This window comes from Hemicordylus capensis, chromosome 1 (genome assembly GCF_027244095.1).
Source record: "Hemicordylus capensis ecotype Gifberg chromosome 1, rHemCap1.1.pri, whole genome shotgun sequence".
Classification (NCBI taxonomy): domain Eukaryota; kingdom Metazoa; phylum Chordata; class Lepidosauria; order Squamata; family Cordylidae; genus Hemicordylus; species Hemicordylus capensis.
This window is the reverse complement of record NC_069657.1, coordinates 126,661,439-126,687,498: the sequence shown is the minus strand read 5'-3', so window position 1 is coordinate 126,687,498 and position 26,060 is coordinate 126,661,439. Positions and strand designations below refer to the sequence as shown.

At 42.5% G+C, this 26,060-nt stretch overlaps 1 protein-coding gene across 4 annotated transcripts; it reads right to left on the bottom strand.

Annotated features, from left to right (window-relative positions):
- Positions 1 to 473: 473 nt before the first annotated feature.
- On the bottom strand, positions 474 to 26,060 carry LOC128340731 (tumor necrosis factor receptor superfamily member 23-like). Of its 4 annotated transcripts, none has more exons than XM_053286267.1 (9): positions 25,661 to 26,059; positions 17,927 to 18,008; positions 15,048 to 15,137; positions 14,094 to 14,202; positions 12,571 to 12,644; positions 9,257 to 9,382; positions 8,225 to 8,247; positions 3,149 to 3,200; positions 474 to 1,541 (listed from the first exon to the last, which is right to left on the bottom strand). In XM_053286267.1, exons 1-9 carry the CDS (start codon positions 25,709 to 25,711, stop codon positions 1,243 to 1,245), a joined length of 906 nt encoding a protein of 301 aa, XP_053142242.1. In that variant the 5' UTR covers positions 25,712 to 26,059; the 3' UTR covers positions 474 to 1,242. The 4 variants fall into 4 exon arrangements, with proteins under 4 accessions (XP_053142242.1, XP_053142241.1, XP_053142243.1 ...); XM_053286266.1 differs by having other exon boundaries at positions 15,048 to 15,179; positions 25,661 to 26,058; XM_053286268.1 differs by lacking the exon at positions 9,257 to 9,382 and having other exon boundaries at positions 15,048 to 15,179; positions 25,661 to 26,060.

Below are 26,060 nucleotides of genomic sequence, written 5' to 3'. Positions count from 1 at the left end.
GGATGTATGTTGCAGTGAAATCAATTGATCTTATTTCAGTTTTTAGGACCAAGATTTTATGTTCACATCCTTTCAACTACTTAATATTCTCATCCAAATATTCTGTTTTGCTAACATCCTTCTTAAATGGTAGATGTAGATAGGTTTCAAAAACAAATCCTTCGAAATGCAGATTAGTTTGGTCATCAAGCCTGGTGTAGCAGCTAAGAGCAAGAGCGAGCAATTGCCTGATTAAAACTCTTGCCTCAGCCATGAAGCTACTGGGTGGCCTTAAGCCACTGTCTTGGAATCTCAGCACCATCCCATCTGCAGAATGGAAACAGCAGCAATACATTATCCACTTCACAAGACTGTAGTGAGAACAATGTGTGTGAAGTTATTTGGACACTCAATAGTGCACAATAATGTATTTTCTTCTCTTTTCATTTAAGCCATTTTTTCCTGCGAGTATTCTCATTTACATGTCCAAGAAATATTAGCACACAGTGAACTCCTTTATTACAAAATATTTACATAAGAAATCCCAACCTGTTTTTAAAAAAAATCAAATACAGAATACTAAGATTTCATTTAAACAGCACAGAATTTGGTGACAATATGCCCCAATTCAGTAGTCTCTTGTCTTAAAATTGCCAATGCAAACACAGAACTGCTTTAGCTCCAAAGTCTTCCTCATTGTTTATTTCTGTGGAGGGCAGTTATCACACCGGAGCTTGTACTCGAGGATCTGGATCTGAAACTATGCCTCCTAGTTTCAGTCTGCTGTACATCATTCATACATATCAATTTGGTATTCCATAAACACCAGTTCATGTAATAACAAGGTATTGTAGTGAAATTTGGTTGTAATAATGCATTTTACACAAAACATCTATATACCAAGAAAAAGCTTTGTGGAATAATACACTTTAAACTACAGTCCTTTTGTTCAGTCTCAAAGATTAACATATTTTCTGATACCAAATGAAGTTGTTAGAGTTACATTATCTTGTATTGTGCAAATCCACTTTCACAATGTGGACACCAAACAAGTTGAGATTTTTAAACACTGATGCCCAAGTTCACTTTCAAGTACAGCAATTCACAGAGGTTTGAGTACAATGATGACTGTCAAGTTTACATGTTACAAAATGAACGTATGCATCACTTAATCCTCCGGACTAATGGAACGGATCACCATATCAGTAATTTTTGCAAATCCTTGGCAGCCTTGTTCTTTTTTTTCCTTTTTAAACCAAGACATTACTCTTTGGTCTCCATTGTTACTATATCATTGCTTATTAATTGATTTAGTAAGTTTTCATAAATGCGCTTAAGTTTCATGTCCCACAGTGCATCTAATAGGCCACATAAAGATCTCTCAATTCCAAGTTTATCTTGTAAAGTTTTTAACATCTGATAATCCTGTTCGTCAGCATGATAAGGATTATCACGGCATATTCTGGTAATGTCATTGTCCGATAAACCCATCTTCCTCACAAGTGTCTTATAATCCTCCTGTGGCACCTCATCACGTATACCAAAATAGAGACTCTTCAACTCTGCAATATAAGAGGGATAATTTAAAAGATTTAAGTTTTACACACTTCATGTGTATTATATGTTGATACCTATCCCACATCTTTAGCCCTCAATAATAAGCCCTCAAAGAGGCTAGAACAACAATCAATAACAAAGCAAATTCAGCAGTATCAGAAAGAAATTTGAAGCAGCAAAACCATCAAGAGCAAAGAAGATCAAGAAGCAGAAACAATAAGAGAAAAGGCACACCTAATCCAAGTCATTTTAACTTGTGACCTAAATGTGCAAAGTGAGGGAGCTGCCAGATAGCTGAATCTCATTTATGTAGGCACTTAAGCCTAGCTGCTACTGAAACAATCTTAGGTTTTTCTTTCCTAAAATTTTGCCAGATGTATTTTGTTACTCAGCATCTAGTTTTAAAGAACTTAAGTGCCAACTAGTTAAGATACCTCTACTCAAAACACAATGAATATTTAGTTGTAACACTGAATTACCAATGTCTGAAAATATAAAAGGTAGTACTGTAGCTTATAGCAGCCTTGTGAAGATAAAAAGATTGTAGACACTAGAGACCTATAAGATCTGGCTATTTGAAACCAACATTCAATTCATCTCCCCTGTTGCTTCCAGCCATGTGTAACTCTATTCTGCCCATTCTCTCTCCCCATTTTCCTTCTCTTTTCTACAGTAAATCCCAGTTTCATACTGTGGATTGTAAACTATGGTTAGAACTACGATTGGGAAGTCACCATGATCACAAGCATGATCACTCTTCTCCCTTTGTGCAGTAAGGGGAGTAGGTAGGCCTGATGCCTTTGAATATAATACAGAACCAGGATTAAACCATGATTCCAAGTGTCATCTGGACCAGGCCTCTCTCTGAAGAAGACTACAATGCTACAAAGGACCAGCTCTTTAGAAAGAGCACAATTTTCCAATTGCGTTATGTCCCTGGAAGAGATGCATGTGAGGTCTTTCCTCCATTTCTGTTAATACCAGTAGCTAATAAAACAGAGATTTTAAATAGCTATCCAAACAAAAAAGGTGGGTTTTTTTGGGGGGGGGGTTAGGATTTGGGCCACATGTGAGAAGGAAAGGTGGAGAATTTGACTTGATCCCTTCACTCTACATATTGTAAGAAGTCAGTGAAAATGGCTTCTTTTTATAACTAAACGGCTTTAAAGAGCAGAGATCTGTACAAAAACAAACATTACCAGCTTGACTACCATTATTGTAGGACAACAATAAAGTAAATTTAGTGGCTGACATCCCCACTAAATTACTCCTGAAATTATTATTATTATTTTTGCATTTATATCCCGCTCTTCCTCCAAGGAGCCCAGAGCCTGAAATTATGTAACCCTTTAATGTAAATCCTGACTAGTACTACTGAGCAACTTAAATCTAGATGTTACCCGATATATTCATATTTGGAAAGGTAATAAAATAGAATAGAATTAGTTTAAACCAATTACCGAATGATTTAGGAACGTTATAAAGTGGTGTCCAATATATAATAAATATGATTTGCTACTATAATTTAGCATGCAAATTCAAATCAGAAAAACAAATTATACTGTCTGCTAGTTAGAAGACCAAGAAAAAAATATATACTTGAACTACTTACCTTTATGAGAAGCATTTGTAACTATCACTACACGACGTGTGGCTTCTGGTACCTATAATTAAGAGGGGTGGGAAGTTAACAAGATTTTAAAAAAATGAAGATCACTTGGTTTCAGTGTAATTTACCACTTAGATCTGACATATATAGTGTAAGCTGATGAATAATCTACTAGCTAATTAATATGGTATTTTATTTTGTGTGTTATTTTATTTTGTATGTCAGCGTTTCTGCGGGGAGGAATTCTCCGAGGCAAACTTTCAGCCCTCCAGCACTACATTCTAGGCATGGGCATGACCTCTGAGCTGGGGAAGGAGGGAAGTTCATTCACTACCTTCTTCTCCTATCAGCGAGAGCAAAAAGGCCTGAGCTCCTCTCCGGGAAACAGTCAGACCAACAAGCCTGTCCCGGCTGATCTCATCCTTGGCAGCCCCTGGCTTAAATAGAGCCCTGCATTTCAGACACTCCTCCCCACTTCCAGCTTGCTTTGCCTTCCCTGGCTGGGCAGGTGTCGTGGCCAGCCAACCCCTGGCTCCCAAAAGGGACTTGTTCTCTAACTCTACCCCCTTCCTCAATATCCCTGCACCTGTTTGCAGCTGTGGAGTTAATATCGTTGCTATTCCCTCTCCACCAAGTAGGGATGGGTCCGGACCGGTCCGGAGGCCATTGTAAAGGCCTCCGGACCATCCGGACAGGTTCGGACCTGGCCGGTCCGGGTGGAGGGGGTTCCTTTAAGGGCGGGGAGGGTTTACTTACTCCTCCCGCCACTTGTCCCCCTCCAGTGCTTGTATTTATTGTAAGAATTGGGGCGGCAGGATATCTCCCTGCCGCCCCTTGCTCCTCTGCAATGCAAAAGGCTCCAGCAAGCCTTTTGCGCACGCGCACGTCACCCGTGAGCGTCACGTCTCCCCGACACCGGAGGCCCGGTCTACCCGGCCTCGGCCCCTGCCGGCGGGTAGACTGGGCCTCCGGTGGCCCAGACAAGTGGCGGGAGGGGTAAGTAAACCCTTCCCGCCCTTAAAGGAACCCACCCCACAGTGCCGGACCGCAGCTGTGTGGTTCCGTGCACACCCTACCACCAAGCTGCCGTCTCCTGGGCTGTCCGCACCCATTCCCCAGCAGCTGTTGTACTTCTCTCCGAGCCCTCCCTGACTCCTGAGAGCTAATTACTGGAGTTGCCTTGGCTTTTGGAGCCCCCGGCCACCCTTGACACCCTGCCATTTGGCTGGGTACACAACCCTGTCTCGCAGGGGAGGGTAGGAATTCCCAACAATATATCTGCTTTGGTCGGGGGGGGGGGAATATAATCCTACAGAAATTCTTTAGCAGAAACACTTTATGAGGAAAATACACATCGCTAAAAATTTTTAAGTAACATTTTTTAGCATCAATTGTAAAGATTGTTGAGTTTCACAAAATTTAAACCTTTCAAAATACTGCAAGTCTGCCTAGGATGTTTTAGAATAAGTTTCTAAACTAGTGATTTTTATGTCTACAATCAGAACAAACAAGAATTGCTCTATTTTGCTTTTTTTTTTTTTTTGGCTGTTAGTGTTAATTACTTGAGAAGCAATTATTTGATTATGCAGTACAAGAATCCCCTAGCAAAGCTGTGATGCAGAGGTCTGCATTCTCTCACATACAGAGAGTAAGAGTGTGTATTTTTCACACATTTTAGGTGAAATACTGGTGGAAACACCATCTCAAACTTTTAGTTCTTCATACTGAAGTGAAACTGCTTTCTCTCCCTACCCAGAATAATGCACCCAATGCCTTTTTCTTGGGTGATGCAATGCACCATGTCAACCTTCCCCACCAATCTAAAAAAATCTCTCTCACAACACTCACCCACACCAATAGTCATCTATATTGCAGTTTCCAGCTTATCAGCTTCCGCACCATTTCCTACATTGAACTGCACACTCTGAATGGCAAGCTTGACCACTTGCTGCTTCACAGAGTAAGGCTTGTGCTTCTCTCAGCAATTGGAGGCACCTCATTTCTTAATAGCTTGGAACATTGGTACTTGTCATGAAGTTCTCTTTTGGCTTGTATAACGGAGGTCACCCGTTGTGCGTTATCCCCACCCACATGCTCTAGAAAGAGCATGTAAATGAAGAGATCTTTAAGAGGCCCCTTGTGGGCAGCTCCCTTCAGTTCAATTGACGAGCTTGAGCTAAGATAGTAACATGGAAATTGAGAAAGATAGATGAAAAAACCATACAGGCCACAAGCCCGAGACCAGATCATTGCTGGGGAACAACAGATGAAAAGAATACACACACTCTGCAAGAGATCCTCTATGAACCATGAGTGGGCATGGGTAACCTCTATTACACCAGCAAGAAGAAATTTTCATGGTGAGTACCAATGTTCCATTCTCTGCTGGTGTAGGTCACCCACTGTGGGAAATACCACACTCTGCACTAGGAGAACTTGCTGGAGTACTCTTCAGCCAAAGGAAGCCCTAGCCAATGCGAAAGTGTCCAGCTTGTAGTATTTAGAAAACGGCTGCTCTGCAGATTTTCTCCAGTGGTGCATTGGTAGATTGGGCTGAAAACGTTGTTGCTGACCTGGTAGAACGTGCAGTGATGTGAGCTGGTGACAAAACACTGAATTTCAAAATATAAGAAGAAACAAGCCTTGACCCAATGGGCTACAGAAGGGCAGAAACCTTCTGACCTGTTATGGATGGAAGAAAGAATGCAGTGACTCAGAGTTGTACCCCAACTCAGGCTGCTGTATTGGATAAGACGCCCAATCCATCTGGAAGCAGGACTGGTCTCACTGGCTGCAGGCTGCCATGGATTCACTGTCATCATCCTCACTCTCTCCCCGCATGCTCTGACCATCCTTGTCTGGGGAAGCAGGTTTGTGCGCTGCAAGTCGCTGGGGGAGAGAGGCACTGGCAAAGAGCCTGATTGATCCGGTCCCTGTAATGGCAACTGTGGCACAGGCTGAATAGGGCAAGCCAGCTCCTATATGATGCCCCTTGCTGGATGCTCTGAGCACACTCTGCCACTAATGGAGGATATGGCATCTGTTTAGAAGCAGCTGGGCGCTCTGACTGAGCTGAGGAGTGCAATGTGGCGGCCCATTCCTGATCGTGTGCCACTGGACTGTGGTGGTTATTAGAGCAACCAGAGCTGGGGCTAGGACTCTCTCCCACAATGGAGGCTTGAGCAGAAGCCTGGTTGGGACGAGCAGAGTCCTCCTTACTCCCCTTAGCACCAAGGAAGAGGCCTGTGAAGTCTTTTCAGGCCTCTGCTTGCTTTTGGGCAGGAAACTTGTCTTATTCCCATCCATGAAAAGGTAAGATGCAGGAGTTAAAGAACTGACAAAAACAGAAGGCACGGATAGCAATGAATGATAAGGCAAGAAGTGGCTTTTTGGAGCAAAGGCAGGACAAAGAACCGAAGGGATCTGCCCACAAGACGCTTCTCAAAGATCTCTTCATTTACATGGGCCTTCCTTTGGGAGCAAGTGGGTGGAGATAACCCACAATGGGTGACCTCCTACACCAGCTGAGAAAGTTGGGATCACCAAGACCTGGTTGTACCTTCCAGCTCTAAGAAGCAGAATTCAGCCTTAGAACTCAAGACATCAGTGCTAGAATTGATCTGTACATTAACAATCCATGTGGAAATACATGGTTGTCAATTATTTAGATAAGCTTTTAGGAATGCTCAGGTGGAAGAAAAATGTTAAATTTATACCCAGATAGTACCTAAATATTTAGATCTTATTGCTAGCAGCTATTGATAAGCTGTCCTTTATGACTGTCCAATTCTTTTATTGATTCAACTAAGCTAGTAACCATTAGAACATTTTGTGGTAACTAATTCCATAAGTTAACTGTACGTTGTGTGAAGCAGTAAGCAAGTAATAGCCATTGCAGAGCAATGAATAGGGAAGAGGACATGGAAAACCTGGCCTCAAACTGCACCTCACCATAGAACAGTGCTGGGTCATTTATTTCTCTGCCTCAGTCCCTGCCTGAAAAATGGGAGCAAGAGTGAAAAGCCTGATGAATCACGCAAAGCACTCTGCTTGTCAAAAGTGTCAATATAAATTATTGTAATTAAGTACCAAACCTATCAACAACAAAAAAGGTGACTGGAAGCCATTTTGGAAGCCAACAGATGACTGGAAGCCATTTTGTCTTGTGAAATGTTTAATGCAAACAAGTTATTAGAGGTAGTTCTGGGAAGTTGCAGAAAGGGCCCCTAAGACATAGCTTTCTCTTTTGAAATCCTGCTATTCCAATAACCTCCTGTCTTGGAAAGCACATGTTCTTTATGAATATGAAAGACTATATAGTGTCATTTTCCCAGCTGAACTACACTGAATCTAAAGCTTGAACATTTAAACAAATAATTGGAATTACTATTCATAATTCGTATGAGATTAAATTAGTATTTTGACCATGATATTATGATCAAAATATCTCCTGGCACCAGTACATCACTAGAATCTTATTTAGAAAGCAGTTATGACTTCAGGGCAAGTTATGACACATTGTTCAGGCAAAGTTTTTTTGTGCTTTATAAAAAGAGTTGAGGTTGTATTTGTTAAGTTTAGAAAAATGAGGATGACATTATAGGAGAAATTATTTACTCTCAAAATATAAAAGTTGCCATTCATTGAAACTGAGTAAATCTTAGATGAATCATATTTGAAAACGTTTTTCCTTTTCTAAATCATGAACCTGTTTCCTCTCACTGAAACTGAGACGAAACAGGTTCATAACACAGGAAATACATTTTCAAAATACGATTCATCTAGGATATTCATTGGCATTGGCTTATGTGGTCATCTTTATCATAAATGACTATTTTAAAGATTGGATAAATGCGTACACATATCTCTTGGTGGCTACCAACTAGGATAACCACAAGAGTGGTCCTCATGTTCAGAGACTATACCTCGGACTATCAGCCACAGAAGACAGCCAACAGAGAATGAAGGTTGCCATGATGCCCTGCTAATAAGATTCACCACAGTTTGGCTGGACAAGTTAAGGCTAAGAATACCAGTTACAGTCTTTGTACAGGGAAATGAAATAGATAGGAAACTTACCAACAGATCTTGGGATTCTTTTACTGTGGGGGTGGGAAAGAGAAGTGTTATACATTAGTCTATTAGAGCATAAAATAGGGGCAAGACTTCAAAACATAACTGAAGCTATTTTAAATGCAAAATTTTTTTACAAATAAATTAAGGGCTGAAACACCAACTCTCCAAGCACACATTTGTCTAGATCAGGGCTGCACAACTTCCACCTTCCTGCAGATGTTCCAGCCTCCTCCAGCCTAATGGCTACTAGGCTGGGAATGACACGAGCTGTAGTCCAAAACAGCAGGACAGCTGAAGTTGTGCAGCCCTGATCTAGATGCTAACTTAAACAATTCACCAGAGAGTTGGACAATTTGGATATAGGGCTGGAAGTTGCGTTGGGCACTGGATAGCCCCTCCAACTCTTGTTCTCTTTCTTGGAGGAGCCACTTGGCCCTTTTCAACACCTTCAGCAGTTTCCCAACTATTCAGAAGTACTGGCTACTCTTCCATCCTCTCCCTACCCAGAAACCGGGGAAATAGTCAGTGAGGACATGAAACAGGAAGGAAATAGCCTAGGTCAAGTTGCAACCCTGAAATGGCCAGCATGAGTTTCTCATGCCACTCTAATCAAATACTATTGTTTTTTCCAGTGGATAAATAACCTTGTCTTTTCATTCCTACAGTTTTACATCCTCTTAAGAAGTGCAGCAATCTGTTCATGTATTATATACACGATTTTGGATTTTATTTTCAAGGGTACTGTGTCTGCATCCTGAAACATCTTAGAAGTTTCATCCATCTGGTCCAGATTGCAACCTAGTGTAGTGCCATAGAATTCTCTTTCTTGAAACATTCCAGTCACTGATCTACAACCTCCAGAAGAGGATCACATTCAGATGGTTTTGGTTTTTTGTTTAAGCAGCCCTTCCATTTATGAAGATTTCAAAGATAAAACATTTTCCACAGTGACTATTTCATAGATATTTACTTTAGCTCATTTAACTTGGGATAGCTATCTACTTCAAGAAAATGCATCTATATGACAAAAATTACCTTTGTCCTCTTTAAAAAAGCGGAATTCCTTTTTACAGAGCCACAGGAATGTGGTCAAAATAGCAACAGCAACAGCAACAATCACAAAGACGATGATCACAACAATTTTTACGTCATATGTAGCTTCTAAAAGACAAAAAAGAAATATGCTCTCAAAAAGGACACCACCTTAACTTGTGGGCAATTTAAAGTGTTGAAAGACTGGTAAAAAAAACCACACAGCTTGCTTCTGGTAAGGTAAATGGCTTGTGCTCCACAAGAGCTTTTGATAAAAGTGGGAAGAGAGGCACAAGAAGAGGGTTCTTCCCAAGAACGTAGATGGCAGATAGGACACAGCTGGAGTGCTTTACCAACCTTGGGTGTTTGCTTCAGGCAAGACTCTGTGTGTGTGTGTGTGTGTGTGTGTGTGTGTGTGTGTACGTGTACACATGTACACATATGCCGGGAGGCAGAAATGCCACCATTAGCCTCTTGGAGACATTCTGACAAAAAAAAAATTCCTTTCATAGAACAGCCAACTATAGAACAGCTAACTATGTAATAAATAATAATAACTAGAAGCTTTCATGCACCTAGCACCGCAGACAGTCCACCGAAAACAAAGAAAAACACACTATGCCTAGTAGCTTGAACTCTGCAGTTAGACTTACATAGACAACACTGATTTTATTTGGAATTGTGGTCCATAATTGCACAGGGCTATAACCAGTAATAACATGGGCTAGCGTATAGCTATTTGCCTTTGTATATTAAGTTCTCTCTATTCATACATTATAAAGACTGGGGATGCTGTATTCGTGTACCATGACCCTAAATGTATGCTCTGAAGCCCCATCCCTGCACTGACATGCTCTGAGGCCATGCCCCCTCCTCTGTCCATGGTTACAGTGTTTGCCCCAGTACTCCCATTATGGGAATAATCGGTCCACAAGAACAATGACCATTTCTGCAAGCAAAGGCTTTAACTGTGGACCGTAAGGGGAGGCTTCTGAGCAGGTCAGCGCACACACCCCGAAGTGCCATATGTGAATACACCATCCTCAATTTGTCTAATGCTCAAATAGTGCTTCAGTAGCACCCTAAACAGAGATCACTCTTTGTTTGGCAGGTGAAATTGTACCTACTAGAGATCATCTTATATAAACAGCCTTGGAATTGTTTGTTGTCTGCAACACACTAGGAAGCTCCTGGAATGTAGACTTCACAAGAATGGCTACAGTTCTGGATTCCATCCTTAGTACATTAGCTCCACCTGGGCCATTCAGACCAGCCTCATTTCTCAACTGAGAAATTGTTCTCAGTTCCTAGCTTCTTATTAACAACTTTCAATTTGAAACTTTCTTTTTAAATGTAATTTTTAATGTGGTTTTAGCCTTGTCTTTTAACTTGCTTGACTTTATTAATCTATTTTATTAATGTTGTGAGCTGCCCTGAGCAGTAGTGTACTGGAGGGGGTGGAGTATACAAGGTACCAGGAGAATAAGGTAAATCATGCAGGAAGATCATGCATGAAGCCAAAACACACACACACACACACACACACACACACACACACACACACACGAGGAAGGACAACCTAAGAGTGGTCCTGCTGGATCAGAACAAAGGTCTGTCTTGTCCAGTATCCCATTTCCCACAGTGGCCAACCAGATGCCTCCAGGAAGCCCATAAGCAGATGATGGTTATAGCCCACCCCTACCATTGCTCCCCTACAACTTTTATATAGATGCATACTGCCTCTGAACTGGGAGGTAGCATATAGCCATAACTAGCAGCCACCAATAAATTTGTCCTCCATTAGTTTGTCTAATCCCTATTTATAGCGATCTAAACTACTGGCCACCACCTACTACCACATCTCGTGGCTGCAAATGCCATATATCAGTTATGTACCGTGTGAAGATGTACCTTATCTGTCCAAAGTTTCCTCCCAATCAATTTCATTGGATGACACCGGTTCTAGTGTAGTGAAAAAGGGAGAACCCCACCCTCCCACCCCGCTCTCTCTCGCTCTCTTTCCCCACTTTCTTCACACCATTCAGAATTTTATGAATCTCAGTTATGTACCTCAGTCATCATTTTTCTGAATAAAAAAGCCTCAAACATCATAGTCTTTTCTTACAAGGAAAGTGCTCCAGACCCAAACATTTCGATTGCCCTTGTCTGCACCTTTACCAGCTCTACAATACCCTTTTTCAGAAGCAGTGGCCAGAATTGTACACACTGTTCCAAATGTGGCTACACCATAGGCGTGAACATTACATTACAAATTTTATTTTGATCTCTTTCTTAATTATTTTTTACCATGGAATTTGACTTTTTCACAGCTGCCTCCCACTGGTGGCATTCCGAATGAACTATTCACATCTCTAAGATCCTTTTCTTGGTTAGTCATTAACGGATCAGGCCACATTATTAAGTATATATGAAACTGAGATTTTGCACCCTAGTGTGCATTACTTTACACTTATTTACTTTGAATTTCTCATATTGCTGCCATCCAGCCCATAGGGAGAGATCCTTTTGGATCTTTGCAATCCATTTTGGTTTTCATCACCCTGAAGAACTGGTGTCATTTGCAAACTTGGCCAGTTCATGTCTTACCATCAACTTCAGATCATTTATGCACAAAAGCACTGGCCCCAGAAAGATATCCTCAGGGGATCCATTGTTAAAAATGTCTGTTTATTCTTACTCCCTCCTTCCTATTCTTTAACCAGTTGCCATTCCTTAAAAGGACCTGTCTTCTTATCCCATGACTGCTCTGTTTACTTAAGAGCCTATGGTGAGGGAGTTTGTTAAAAGCTTTTTGAAAGCCCAAGCATACAGTGTCAGCTGGATCACCTTTATCCACATACCTGCTGACACTCAAGGAACCCTAAAAGGTTTGCAAGACCTCTGCAGAAAGCCTGCTGATTCTCCTCCACCAAGGCTGAAGGCTTCTCATTCCCCCATTAGATGTTTTGTCTTTGCCTATAAATTGTACACCTGTGACATTTCTAATTCTTGTACAGCTCCTAGCAATTTTAGAAGCCTTATAAATGAATAATATTTATTTGTTATATTTATATACAGCCTGATATGTGTATCTCTAGTACATATCTCTAGTAATAATGATGCATAAAACCTACAAAATCACGTAAAAACCTGTAAGAATGGGCAGTGAAGCCTTAAAACCACAAGTACTGAATGAAATCTAATGGTATGCCTCCTCTATACTTTCACATCAATTCTAAAATAAATGATTTGAAGTAGTCCCCAAGTGTCCTACCAAAAGCAAAAGAGGCAATGAAGCAAGCTTATTCATACTGTACCTTCAGGAGACACCCCACACTCTATGTTTGCAGTGGCATTGCATTTTCGCAGAAGAGTCTGCCCTTCTGGACATCTATATGTTGGTATAAAAAAAAGAAAAGAAAAGTAAAAAAGATTAGGATGATGACGACAGACAGTTTAGATGAGCTGGGCGTTTACATCTTTTGATGTAAACCGCCCATTTTGCTGTAAACCACCCAGAGACTTGTGTTTTGGGCAGTATACAAATGTGTTAAACAAACACTACAGTGCAAACCTATAGTTATGGACAGATGGTACAAGCAGTATTCAGAGCAACTAGCAAAATGTTTCCACACTATGAATAGTTGATTATAATGCTCTGTTCTTCGTGCAATGCACTCCTTGGAAAGGAATACATAGGACTGCATCCTAAATATCTCACCTATATAAAAACAAACATAGTAGATAAAAATCAATGCTGGCAAAAACTGATTTGAAAAGTTTCTTTTTAAAAAAATAGTCCGATTCAAATTAAAACTGGCAGTCATGTTAAATCTGCACTCACAAGGCAAGATCCAAACGGTTAGTTATGTTTATGCACTGTTGAAATAGTGGTGATATAACTTGTCCTTTTAATTTCAATGATATTTAGTCATGACTAACCTAGTTTGGATCCTGCTCATAATCTCCTAAAGCTAAATCAGCAATCCTCTAACACACTGAGTTAAAGACTGCTTTTCTAAGTAATTAAAGAACCACGGGAAAAAGACTGATGAGAGCACGCATTATAAATACAGCACAATATACCATATTTTATATTCTTATGGGTTTGATCTTGGGGGCCAGGGATTGGCAAGGCGACGCCACCTGTATATCACTAGGTATATCACTCCTCAATGTGCCCACTGGGGAGAGTGGGGGGTGGGGGTGGGGGGGAGAGAGAGTATATAAGAGAGAGGGTTGGGAGATGTGTACTACAAGACTAAACACACAAACACACACACCTTTTCTGCACTATACAGGATTGTTTCAGGAAGAAGAAAGCATTGGCTGAGCAGCCTGCCCCCTCTAAGGGGCTGGAAGTACGCGGCAATATTTGCTTGCAGGACCCACTTATTTATTAACAAGTGCATTTCCTTTGCAGCTAATGAAAATAAATTACGCTGCCTGTTCTTCTGGAAAGCTGTTCATTGTTTCCAAAATAAACAACAGCTACAATGAACATCCTTTTGGACTCTCAGCTACTTTGTGTTTCTGGGGCAGGACTGGGCAAAGAAGGCGTGTTAAGCAATATGGGAGAATAATCAGAAGTGGAACAAAAAGCAGCAGCACTGCAAAGAAGCATATTTTTCTTGATAATATAAATAATCTTAGTTGCAATGAACATGTTTTGATCATTGGATTAATCAACAGTATGTATAGCTACTTAAACAAAAAACCTGATCTAAACCAGCAATTTTTGCTTGGCAATATAAGTCATGATTTAAAATCCCCTTTTCAATTTTCAATAAATCCAGTCTTACCAAAAAGAACCACCACATCAACTCATCAATGTACGTACTTTTCCGTGCACCTGAGGCATTCTTCACAGCCTGGAGGGCAGTAATACCCATCATTGCACTGACATTCAGTGTTACTCGTCACAGTGCAAGGCCTCACCATTCTTTTACCTAAACAAAGAAATAAATTGCAAGTTTTCCTAATCTCACTGACTTCCTTTTTCTATTTTTTAAAGTCAAGCATGAGTTTACAGAAAGCAGCATGTTCAAAATTCAGAGGTAATGAAAAGATTCCCAAGTAGCTAATCACAAGACTCTTGTGGACTCTTGCCTCAGTGGGAAAGAACAAGACTGGAACAAGGGTGTGAGTTCGTTCCACTTCTGGGTCAAGGGCAGCACACTGACCAACATTGTGCATCAGACAAAATGTTTTGTGTGCACAAATAGGGGAGAAGAATTTTCCAATGATCTTCCCTCCCCCCTGCTGTCTCCTGAAAATATGTCCCTGAGGTTTGGGAGGCCTTCATGAAGATAGCCAGGGTAATGTGATGGTTAGAGACTGGACTAAGACCAGGGAGACCCAAGTTCAAATCCCTGTCCGGCCATGAAACTCACTGGGCAACTCCAGGCCAGTCACCTATCTCTCAGCCTAATCTAACCTATCTCACAGGGTTGTTGTGATGATAAACATAACCACATACACCAGTCTGGGCTCCTTGGACGAAGAGCAGGATATAAATGTGAAAATAAATAAATATTTTCAGGAGGCCCTGGGAGCAGCAGACAGAATTGGCAAAAATCAAATTTCCCTCTCCCTTGTGAGCACAAAACGTTCTTCTGTAATGACATTAGTCAGCATGTTAATTCAGTGGTTCAAACAGACAGGTGAGTCCCCTTAACAAAAATGTTAATAAGACAACAGAACACAAATCATCAGGAGAATACTATTGAGCTTTGAAAAAGAATCTGAGCATGGCACTTTTAAAGATTTGGTTGGTTCCTAAATCATACTGTACCAGATCTGCATTCTTCACAACGCAAGCAATGGTCTAAACTATTTTCATAAGCAGTGTAGTCCTCTCCTGCTGTGCAGTCTTTACATGTCCCTGGATTATGTGGAACAATGCATTCATTTTCAACATGGGTACCTGTTATATGGGATGCCCAAATATTTAAAGATTAGTATTTTCTAGTTCAGATGTTACTATGGTTTGTGTATCTGGCTCTAATGTCACAGAAATCTTATTGTCTGCCTTGAACTACACGTAAGCTGAAAGAGGTATTAACCCACAACAAAATTATATAGCCCGCTCCAGTACATGTTTACTCAAAAGTAAGCTCCCATGCTTAATAGGATTCATTCCAGATATATGTGCACAGATTTGCGGAAAGACTGCACAAGAAAGTAAGTCCCAGTGAACTCGGAGGTGCTCACTTTTGAGCAAGCATACATAGGAGTGTTCTATCAATCAATCACCCCATGTTTAGATTTCCCCAGGATAAGCAACTACAACTTATGTGCCAACTTCTGTGGCAAAGTACATGCTAACCAATTAAAAGCTAACAAATTTTCTTATTTTATTCAGAAAGCACTTAAAGTTACTGGGCAACATCCAGACAAAGTCCCATTAAGATTCATGAAATCTAAGTCAGTTATAACTAACTTGCCTCACTGATTTCAATGGTGTTTAATAGTCTGGATGTTGCCTACTATATGCAGAACAGAAGTCACACACCCAGAACTCTATCCAGACCTACAGAATGCTACATTATCTCAACAATGGATCACCACAAATTATTCTACCCCCACCCTAGTAGACTTATGGAAGAATTTATAGAAGAGGGCCACAAGCCTCCCCAACTCCCCATAATTTAGCCATGTTATGCTCCATCAAAGTAGCTTTCTAAACACAATAGCTAATAAGAGAGCTGGAGCAGAAGGTAGCTTCGCTCCCCCTGTAATTTGAATAATGTTTCATATCCCAGATGAATGCACTGTCTGAATCCACTGATGTACAATGATGGTTATAACAGAGCTGGTCTTATGGTAGCAAGCATGACTTTTACCCTTTGCTAAGCAGGGTTCATTTTGGTTTGCATTTGAATGGGAGAACTATATGTGTGAGCACTGAAAGATATTCCCCTCAGCGGATGGGGCCACTCTGGGAAGAGCATCTGCATGCAGAAGGTTCCAAGTTCCTTCCCTGGCATCTCCAGATAGGGCTCAGAGAGACTCCTGCCTGCAACCTTGGAGAAGCCTCTTGCAATCTGTGTAGACAATCTGAGCTAGATGGACCAATGGTCTGACTCAGAATAAGGTAGCTTCCTATATTCCTAAAGCTATCAGCATGGATCACCAGTCTCTGAAGGTCAGAGTGGTGAAGGGTCCAAATTCTCAGTTAGTTAAGATGTGAGCATTTGCTTTCAACTGTATTTCACAAATGCCCATGACTAAAAGGTGTGTGCGCGCCATTTCAACAGCATGCATAGTTTGCAATTGTATTTTTTAGGAGATATTTAATGAACCACTGTCACTGAATGCTTCTGTGGCAGACGACATCATTTAAATAATGCATGTACCAGTAGTAAAGGTCCTTGGCCGATATCACTGAGCAGTGACCTAGGGGGCACTCTGATACTCCTTTGGATTGGAGGCACTTATACTCCTATCATTGGGAGGCACGGGGGCTACTATGTCCACACCATGTACATATGTGGCTGATAACTGGCTGGCAGTGCCCTGCACAGGCATAATGTCAGAAGCCCTAGCAGGTCAGTCTTGCAATGCCTACCACCTCACTAGCCACTAGTGGCATTTATCAGTGTCAACTACAAATGCAACAGCAGTGTGGCAGTTTCAGAGTTAAGTACATTATGGGCAAAGAGGCACTTCTTAAAGTGATGGTTCTCTTTTATTTTGCAGTAGGGGAGCAACTGTCCCCATTAAATCCAGCAGAGTGTTTATTCAGTACTGGTGTATCCCTTGTGTTTCAAGTTCCCTCTGAAACAGGGAACCATCTTTCCATTTTGTTTTTGCTATATAAAGCCACTTGGAAAACATTTTTGTTGAAAAGCACTATGTAATTATTTACTACTAATACTGTAGCTTTGTAAACAGCGACTGAGGCAAGTAGCTATTTACAAAGGCGAGTGAGAATTGCCTGTAGTATCAAGCAGGCGAGCTTTTGTAAATTAAAACAACATTGCTTCTTTTGCAACAAATGGCATTTGCAGGCTGGCATACTAGATTTTTTTTTTTTTTTGTGGGCTAGTAACACTCATGAGCTTATTTCCAATGATGACCTAACTGCACACATAATGTAAAGCTTGCACATTTTTCCAAAGGGGTTTAAGCTAGAAATAGAACTTTTCTATAGGGTTTTACTCATTAGACTTTAGAATGCAGCTCTTAACAAGAGAGTTCTAGGAAATCTGGTCACATTTAAATGGCTCCTGTCCTGATGAAATAGATTTGCTTTTCTAATAGGAAGAATTTCTTGACAAGCTGCTAAGTTTTCTTCCATTTTACAGAGAAAACCAATAATATGCAAGTCACTACTTGTGCGGAAAACAGAGATGCCACAAACAACTTGTGAAGATTTTTATGCTTCAAAACCTGGTGGGGCCGAATTGTTAGGAACAGGAGCTATGAAGCCAGGATGACCTTGCTTCAGAACTCTCTCTCAGTTCACCATCTCTAATATGGGGAATAATCCTGACCAAAATCACAGGACTGGGGTAAGAATTTGAGATAATCTTTGTGCAGCACTCGGAAAAGAGCACCATTTACATATTAAACGCTATTATAGATCCTTGTGCCACTAGCTTTTGCATCAACTAACAGAGAGAGACTTGGTTTATTTATTAAATAAAGAACTGCTATGTGAGAACTTACCAGCAGGGCACTTTTTGCAGCACCGCCCAGAATAGGCATATTCTCCTTTTTCGCAGCTGAGATGCAATGATGGAGATTCAACCTAAAACATTCACAGAAGCAGGTTTCAGATGAATAGGCTCCTAGCAAAGCAGGATATAGCAAAACCCCTCCCATGATGAAGCCCTGCTTTACTGAAGGTAAGGATGCTGTCCAGTTAATGTTATGCCTATCTTTAGGAATCCTTTTTCAAGGGCTTAAATGTAAATGTAAACTAGGATTCTGAAGAGTGAAAACATTGTACAGGCCAAGGTCCCAACACCTTATGGAGTCTCCCCTTCCCCTTGCACTCAGCTTGAGAACCAATTAAATAAATGAATAGACATATAATGGATTAAAGCAAAGCTATCTCAAGTTGAGGAGTTATTAAAAATGCCTACAGAAGTAACTAAGAGATATCTCTTAGTTATTTTCTGTGGCATCTAGAGACTATTTGGAGAATGTAAAACTATTGTTATGATTTGTTACCTAGATGAAAGATCTGGGGTTTTTCCTTGGGTCTGTAGAGGCTGATGGAGAAATATCTTAGATGTTCAAGGTGTTATCATCATTAACTATTCTTTTTGGTAACTGTTAATCAACATGCTGATATTACTGAATTTTAAAAATAGCAGTTGAGAACAATCCAATGTGTATCCTGATCCTGAATACATTTACTTAGAAGTGAAGGCTGACCAATGCAGTTCTAGAATTGCAGCCCAAGACTTGCTTGGAACTGAAGTTAATTGCAATTAGTAAGATTTGCTTCTAGGTCAGGAGCTGGCAACCTTTCACAAGTGGTGTGCCAAGTGGTGGGCTCCATGCCGCTGCATCACCACCAACTCCCACTGAGTAGTCACCTGACTGCAGGACGGGGCGCACCCCCTTCTGAGGCCAACATGCACAAGTCCAATCATGGCAGCAGTGACTGCTGCTCTCGCTCTGGGAGAAGGAAGAGGAAGGGTCATGGTCCTTTGCTGCTGCCTCTTGTGCCACTACTCTTCCTCCTCCTCCTCCTCCTCCGTCTTCTTCACGTCCGCCATCAAGGTGCTCTAACTTCCCAGTGGCAGCATCAAGCCCCTGCTCCACTCCCTGTGCAGCCTCCTCGTCTAATGCTGAGAAGAAACAGAAAAGGAGAACAGGGGCTCATTGCTGTTGCCACGACTATCGGGGAGCTCGAACACATCGACAGCAGAGGTGAAATTCTGCTGAGTGCCACTCAAAATCATTTTACTTTGGGCATGTGTGCCACAGGTTGCTGACCCCTGTTCTAAGTAATGGCAGCTAGAACCAGGTTGGTGCAACATTTGTGTCTTCTGCACTTTCACTGAGGAGGGGGAAGATTCACCGCACACTTCAGAGTTCATTAGAAAGTTTAGGAACTGAGCGGCTGACATCTCGGAGGTCTCCCAGTGAACTACATGCTATTATGAAGCACTTCCTTTTGTTTTTGTCCAGGACCTGTCAATCAGTTCACTGGATGACCCCAAGTGCTGGTGTTTTGAGAAGCAAAGATCTATTATATTAATTCTCCTGGGTGTGCCTTGGAATGTGCGTCCCAGAGCTCAGCTGATTGGCTGGGTGGCGGACGGGCCTGATTGGCTGAGGCGCCCCCAGGAGGATCGGTTGCCACGGCGGTGGCCCAGCCACGGAGGCCAGAGGTGGCGGGCCCGGCCGCAGAGGCGAGGCCCAGGAGGGGGGAAAGAAAGGGGGGCAGAAGTGGCAGTGGGGAGGAGAGGTGGCTGGGCCCAGAAGCAGAGACTGGGGCAGAAGGTGGGGAGAGGTAACCGCCGGCCCCAAAGAGCGCACAGATGCTCTGTGCAGCGTTGGCTAGTTTCTGCATGGTTCACTATGCAGTGTTTTATAATCCTTGAAAGTGGATCCTCTCAGGACTGGTCTGCAGATACAGCAGAATAAAGTGGTAAAGCCCAAGGTGATAGTGGGCTCTCTATCTATCTATATATATTTAATTCTCTAAGGCATACCCATAGTTAATCCTGTGTGTGGCAGCTCTCGCAAGAGTTTGCAAGCAGAAGCACTTGATTGGGAGGTAGGGATTCCATATGCAGAAAGGGAGAAGGAGCCTGTGAGAGCAGAAGCACCATGGTGATTGGACAGTGGGGATTCCATATGCAGATGGTGAGGAGCAGCCTGGGATGGTTAAGGTCAGTTAGAATGCAACTGTTACTGGTCGGAAGATGTTCTTGATTGTAGAAAAGAGGAATCAATCTCTCTCTCTCTCTCTCTCTCTCACACACACACACTACACTACACTACACACAAAAGGATAGCAGGCAGGGGTGGAAGGGAGGGAGGAAAAGAGGGAGGGAGGAAAGAGCCCCCTTCAGGAGAAGGCGGCTGCCATTGTGTGAATTAGATGAGGAAACAAGATCCGTTAACTCAGGGAGGGGTGGGGAACATGAAGGGAGCAGAAAGAGAGAAAAAGAAGGGAGGAGAAGAGAGACAGAAGGAAGGGTGAGGGATGGACCCAAGCCTGTCAGCAGCCTGAGGGGAATGAGCGGCCATGGCAGCACTGGCAGCAAGGAAGGGCCCAGTCAACTACTGCTGCTGCTCCTGTGGGGAGGAGCAGGAGTGGGGCTCGGGTTGGGAGGTATCTAGGGACAGAGGGCTACAGCTTGGCCAATAGGCACCAGCAATGCTGCAGCTGCGACTAAGAGGGGGATGGAGTAAAGGGATGGAGGAGTGACCAAGAGAGGTGAGGGGGATGGAAGCAAATGGGATAGAAGAGGAGGAGCAGGAGTGTGGCTCAGGTGAGGGTGGGGAGATCTCTGAGGTGAGGGGGGTCTGTGGCAGGGGCTGAGGGGAGAAATCAAGTACTCGCACACAGATGCTCTGTGCAGGTTTATGTTCTCCCACGTAAAACAAAAAACCCTAGCACATCAGTGAGAAAGTTTCCCTCTGAAAACCTCTCTCCTGTGCTTTACACTTAGAGAGTGCAAGTCTAAGAGAGGAGCATTGAAATTCACCACCACCCACCCCCAGTCTGAAGAGGTACAGACTACCACCCCAGAACTGAGTCACCTTGTCCTACTGGCACATGTAAACCAGGCCTCAGTCAGGCATGTTAACTACCACTAGCCTAGTCACTTGTTGCAAGCAGGCAGTAATATTTGTTTACATCAATCGCTCAAAACAGAGCTACAAAAAATGAATCAAAACTGGTGTAACACAAATACAAGCTATAATGTACTGAAACAAAAGATAAACACTAATAAAATCAGGGAACTCACCCTCCAACCATATCTGTCCTCTTACAATGAACACCGTCTTTGGATATATATTCTAATCTAGCTAGCAGCAACAAGAACAAAACATGCTACCTTTTCTCAGTTCAAGATAGAATACATTTAAATCCCAATGCCAATCACGAGTCGGGTACAATCAATTCTTTCATCATTCTTTATGAATATGCCCATAAACTGGACAGCTGAAGAGATAATGAGAAATGGCCGGCATCTCAGCTCTTCCAGAAATGAAGTGCTGGCTAAGGGGGCAGGTGGGTGTGGAAAAAGCATTTCACTTGACACAGTCTCACAACTATAGACATGAAGGTTTTTCTCAGATTGGCTTTCCACAGATCAGACAAATTACTTTCATATGAAGGTTTCCTCCGAGGCAAGTATCCAAGAGTCCAAGGAAGCAGCTTTATGAAAAATTATTTTTCCTCCTTTCAGGAAACAAATGCTAAACAGTATGTGCAAGCAGGCAGGCTAGTAAAAATATTTGAGACTAGCAACTTTTTTGAAATTATTTGCAAGGCCTGAGTCGTCTTTCCCCCTAAGCAAAAAATGGCCACATCTCCAGCTCATTTTAATTCCTCTTCCAAGGCTGTGAGCAATAGTTTTGAATCACAGCTGCCACTTTGTTTTTCTGGCAGGGCTTCTGTGCCTTTAAGCAACTTTAAATCAAGGAACTGAAGCCAGGGGAAAAAGAATTAGACTCAGCAAAGATAAACAAGTGGAAATGTTTTCAAATACAAAAAAGAAGTTAAGGTAAAAATCACCAAACCAAGACTTACAAACTTCAGCCAATCATAGCATTAATAGGCTATCAGACCACTTTAACTCTGCCTTGTGACAAGGAGCAGGAAACAAAATTCAAGACATCCAATAAACAAGTGTGGAAGAACAAGACAATTGACTAGCTGGGAACTTTCAGTTTCTCCCACTCCATATGGCAGAGAAAGCTTAAGAGAAAGCGCCATAACTATTTATGGAGGAATAGGGAGAACCTTTCTGTCTCTAGCCTTTTCTTTCAGAGTGTTTTAAACATAAGGTTGAACATAACAGCAGTTTGCACCATTGTATTATGATGGACTGTTAGGAATAAAGTAGCTAGGAGGAGAGAGGGCAGCAGCTCCTCTAAGAGAACAAGTGTAAGTCACCATTGTGAAAGACATCTTCCTGTTCACTAGTTCAGAGGAAGGGCTGGACTGCACGTGGAAGAACAATATAAAGATTCTATGGCTTTTTGTTTTTAAAAATCAGATGTATGGAAGGAAAGACCTGAAGCTGTGAATTTAGCAGGGGCAAATTCATTGAGCAGCTGGTCACCAGTTTAAAGAAACTCCAGTCAGGGCAGATTTGGGCTTGGTTTCAGTCCTGGAACCTGCTGTGTTTATTTTAAATTTAGCCTGGTTTTCAACACTAAAACTAGTCCCTGAAGGTGCAAAAAAATCCCAAGTTCTATAGCCACTACTTATACTGGTGACAATTTGATTGTCACCAGTATGGAGGTGGTGGAGGACAATTTGATCAAGCTCCCACATGTTGGCAATTTTCTTTCCCAGTTTGTCTCTGCTCCAGCTTCCCTTCCTGCTTTCGCTTGTGCCAATTTTTAGAATGTGAGCCCACTAGGACAGAGACTTTATTTCTCATTTGTAAAGTGTCATGTACACAGATGTAGTCTACCTATCTGACAGAGAAATCTTTTGCTGCCTAATCAGAGGTGCTCTTACCCCTGGACTTTGGCGCTAAAATCCAAGGCCTCCATAGCCCCTGGGGCCCCCCAAATCCTCTTTAGTCTGTCCCAGGTGGTGTACAATACCCCCAGTTTTTATAATGCCTGAAGAGGGTGATTGTTTCCAGCGAGTCTCATACCTGGAGAACTTCCATAGAGAGAGAGAGCTTTCACGCTAGTAGCCAGACTTAATGTGCTGCTTTGCCTTTTTCTCCTCTGGAGAAAATACATTAGGATTTGTCCTTAGCAGAATTACTACAACATGTAATATCTTAGGATGGAAACTGTGAGCTGTGTACTATGAATTGCTTGATAAAAAGTATAATTATTAGATAACTGCTCCTTTATTAGTCTCCTTGCCAGGAAAATTACCTGAGTTTTGTGTCAGACATCTCCTGGTAGATAAGTCTTTGCATCTCACACTAGCAATTGCAAAATTTGAGTCCATAGCTGTTAAAACTAAAGGCCAACTGATTAGTAATGAGGCAGTTGTGGGAGCCACTGCAATGGTCATCTTTAGGAGGGAATGGCTTGCAGCCGTCTCTGCTGCTATTTTTTTTTTAATATGCTATGTAAGTAAACTATTTTAAACTATTAATTTAAGTTTAGAGTTTTGTGTAAAGATAAAGATGAAACAGATCACAAGTAACTCACTCTACACATACACAGCCTAAATGTCTGTGGCATATGAATGCACTTGTTTTTTTATAATATGTTTTAACCACTTCTCTATATAAAATATCCCTTCACCAAATGGAGATCCATGCAGAGTGCCTTCTCTTCATTGACAAACAGTCATAGATACCATCGCTGTCCACACCCGTGTGACCCCACAAACACAAATAAGGAACAGGTGTCTGAAGTAGAGAGTATAAGCAGAGATGTGGATTCCTTAAAAAAATTACTATGTAAGTTTTCCTGATGCCCTAAATACTGTAGACTGATCTGATCTGGCATGTTAATTGACCTGTATATTTAGTTTAAAAACCAAGTAACCACATTAGTCTCCTGTTTACACATCAGTGAAACATATGTACTCTCTAACAGACTTCCTAGAGATCATCTCCTGAAAAACATTCTTTACAACTTTAACATTCCCAAGCTTGTCTAATACTACATTGGCATTCACAGTTACTGGATTTTATGAATAAATGCCAATTTGGAAATGGAAAAAATTCCACAGAAAAATAAAGTGCAGGAAATTTTCCCCAGAAAGCTGTTTTAGAAAAATTCCTGTGGGAAATGTTTGATCTCATTTTCTCTAGATCCAACTTGTTCATACACAGCCTTTAACCCCAGTATGTCTAGAAATTCAACACAAGGTCCAGAGCAGTATCTACATCATCATCAGGTAGACAAGATCACATCTAAATCAGGCCTTGAAGGTCACAGGGTGGGGGAGAAGAGTGTAACTAAACTAAAGAATAGGGTTAAAAATCCTAAAAATTTAGAAGGTTAAGTTCTAAAATGATTTTTTAAAGCCACAACAACTTAAACTGCACACAAAAGACAGGCTTTTGCTGAAGGTGTGTGTACACTCATCCCTTTCGCCTCGGGTAATCAAGTTCATGTATTGTCTCGACAACCTGCAAAACCTGTTTGGCCAGAGTCCGCAGTGGGGCTAAGAAGAAGCCAGAACTAAAGCTGTAACGGCACAGAGAAGCTTCTCTCAACTTGTGGTCAACTCTCTAAAAAACTAGTTACCGATTTCTTCTATTGATCGACAAATCGATCAAACGAACTTCTTCGGTCAAATTCTCGGGCGGGGGGGCGGGGTGCATTTTAAGCGACAACCAATACAGTTTGGGCGACTCTGCAACCCGATTCCGAGAAGTGACGACGACAAATCCAGGCGGAAGGTACAAGGTTTGCCCTGCACGCTTTCCAAGTTCCAACAAAACATCCGAATACCCATACAGGGCTTGAACGAGGACTCGCTTTATGAACCCCCCCCCCCTCCTCCGGCCTCATCCCCTGACACCCCCTTCCAGTGATTATCTTCGTCGTTCGTTCGTCCAAGCTCTACCTACCCACCTTTTACACTTCCAGGCCTATCCCATGCGGAGTTAAGCCCTCCTACACTCGCCGGTCCGAATCCCGCTGGTATGTGTCTCCCAGAATATGGGGAACTCCTATATCGGGGAAGCAGCGATATAGGAGGAAGACGCTGAAAAGCATCATCTCACACTGCGCGGGAGAGAGCAATGGTAAACCCCTCCTGTATTCTACCAAAGAAAAAGAACAGGGCTCTGTGGGCGCCAGGAGTCGACACCGACTTGACGGCACAGCTTTACCTTTAAACGAACACTGCAGTCAACTCAGCGGATGGATTCCGTAATCAAAGCATGCCCCGACTCCGCAGCCGGAGGAAAGAGGCCCCGTTGGGGTTCCTCTGCCCCTCGCTCAGTGGCAGCGCCAGAAAAAAACCTTGCGGGGCGGGCGGCACAGAATGGGCACATTGCCATTATGTGTGGGCGAGCTCAGTTGTTTCCACCCATTAGATTTCTGAAACAGATCTGGGGGCACTTTTCGAGGGAGCGGTTGGCTCCCCTATCCCGGCGCTGTATATATCCGATGGAAGCAAGAGGAAGCCGGGCTTGCCCTCGCACTCGCCGCCGGCAACTCAGTTCGAAATGCCGCTGCTTCCCTGCTGGGCTCAGGCTGCAATCCAGAGGCCTGCAGAACTCTTGCCGCCAGAAAACCGGGAGTTCGCCTCTCTCGCCCTTCCTCACTCACCTCCGCCACAAGCAGTGCCAGTGTGAACAGAAGGGCCCGCTTCATCGCCATGGCGGCCACTTCCAGGCCAGCAGGACTTCCCCACCATGCACCTTGGCTTCTCCAACTCCGAGCAGAAAGGAAGCGAAGTGCCCAAGTACCTTGTGATCGGGGCGCGGGTTGGGGAGGGCGAGAGAGGAGGAGCCTCTTCCCAGTCCTCCCGGTGAGTCAAAATCGACGACTTCGCCGTTCTGAAAGCCACGGAAGGAGTTCCGTGGTTCCACAATCCTCTTGAATCAGTTTAGCAGGGGGAGGCGGGGCGCTCACTTCCGATATTTCTAGGCTCGGTTCAGTAGCCCCAGCCAGAATCGCTCTGGACAAGTTCGCCCTCCATTCCCGTTGGGCTTTTTCCACCCTAGAG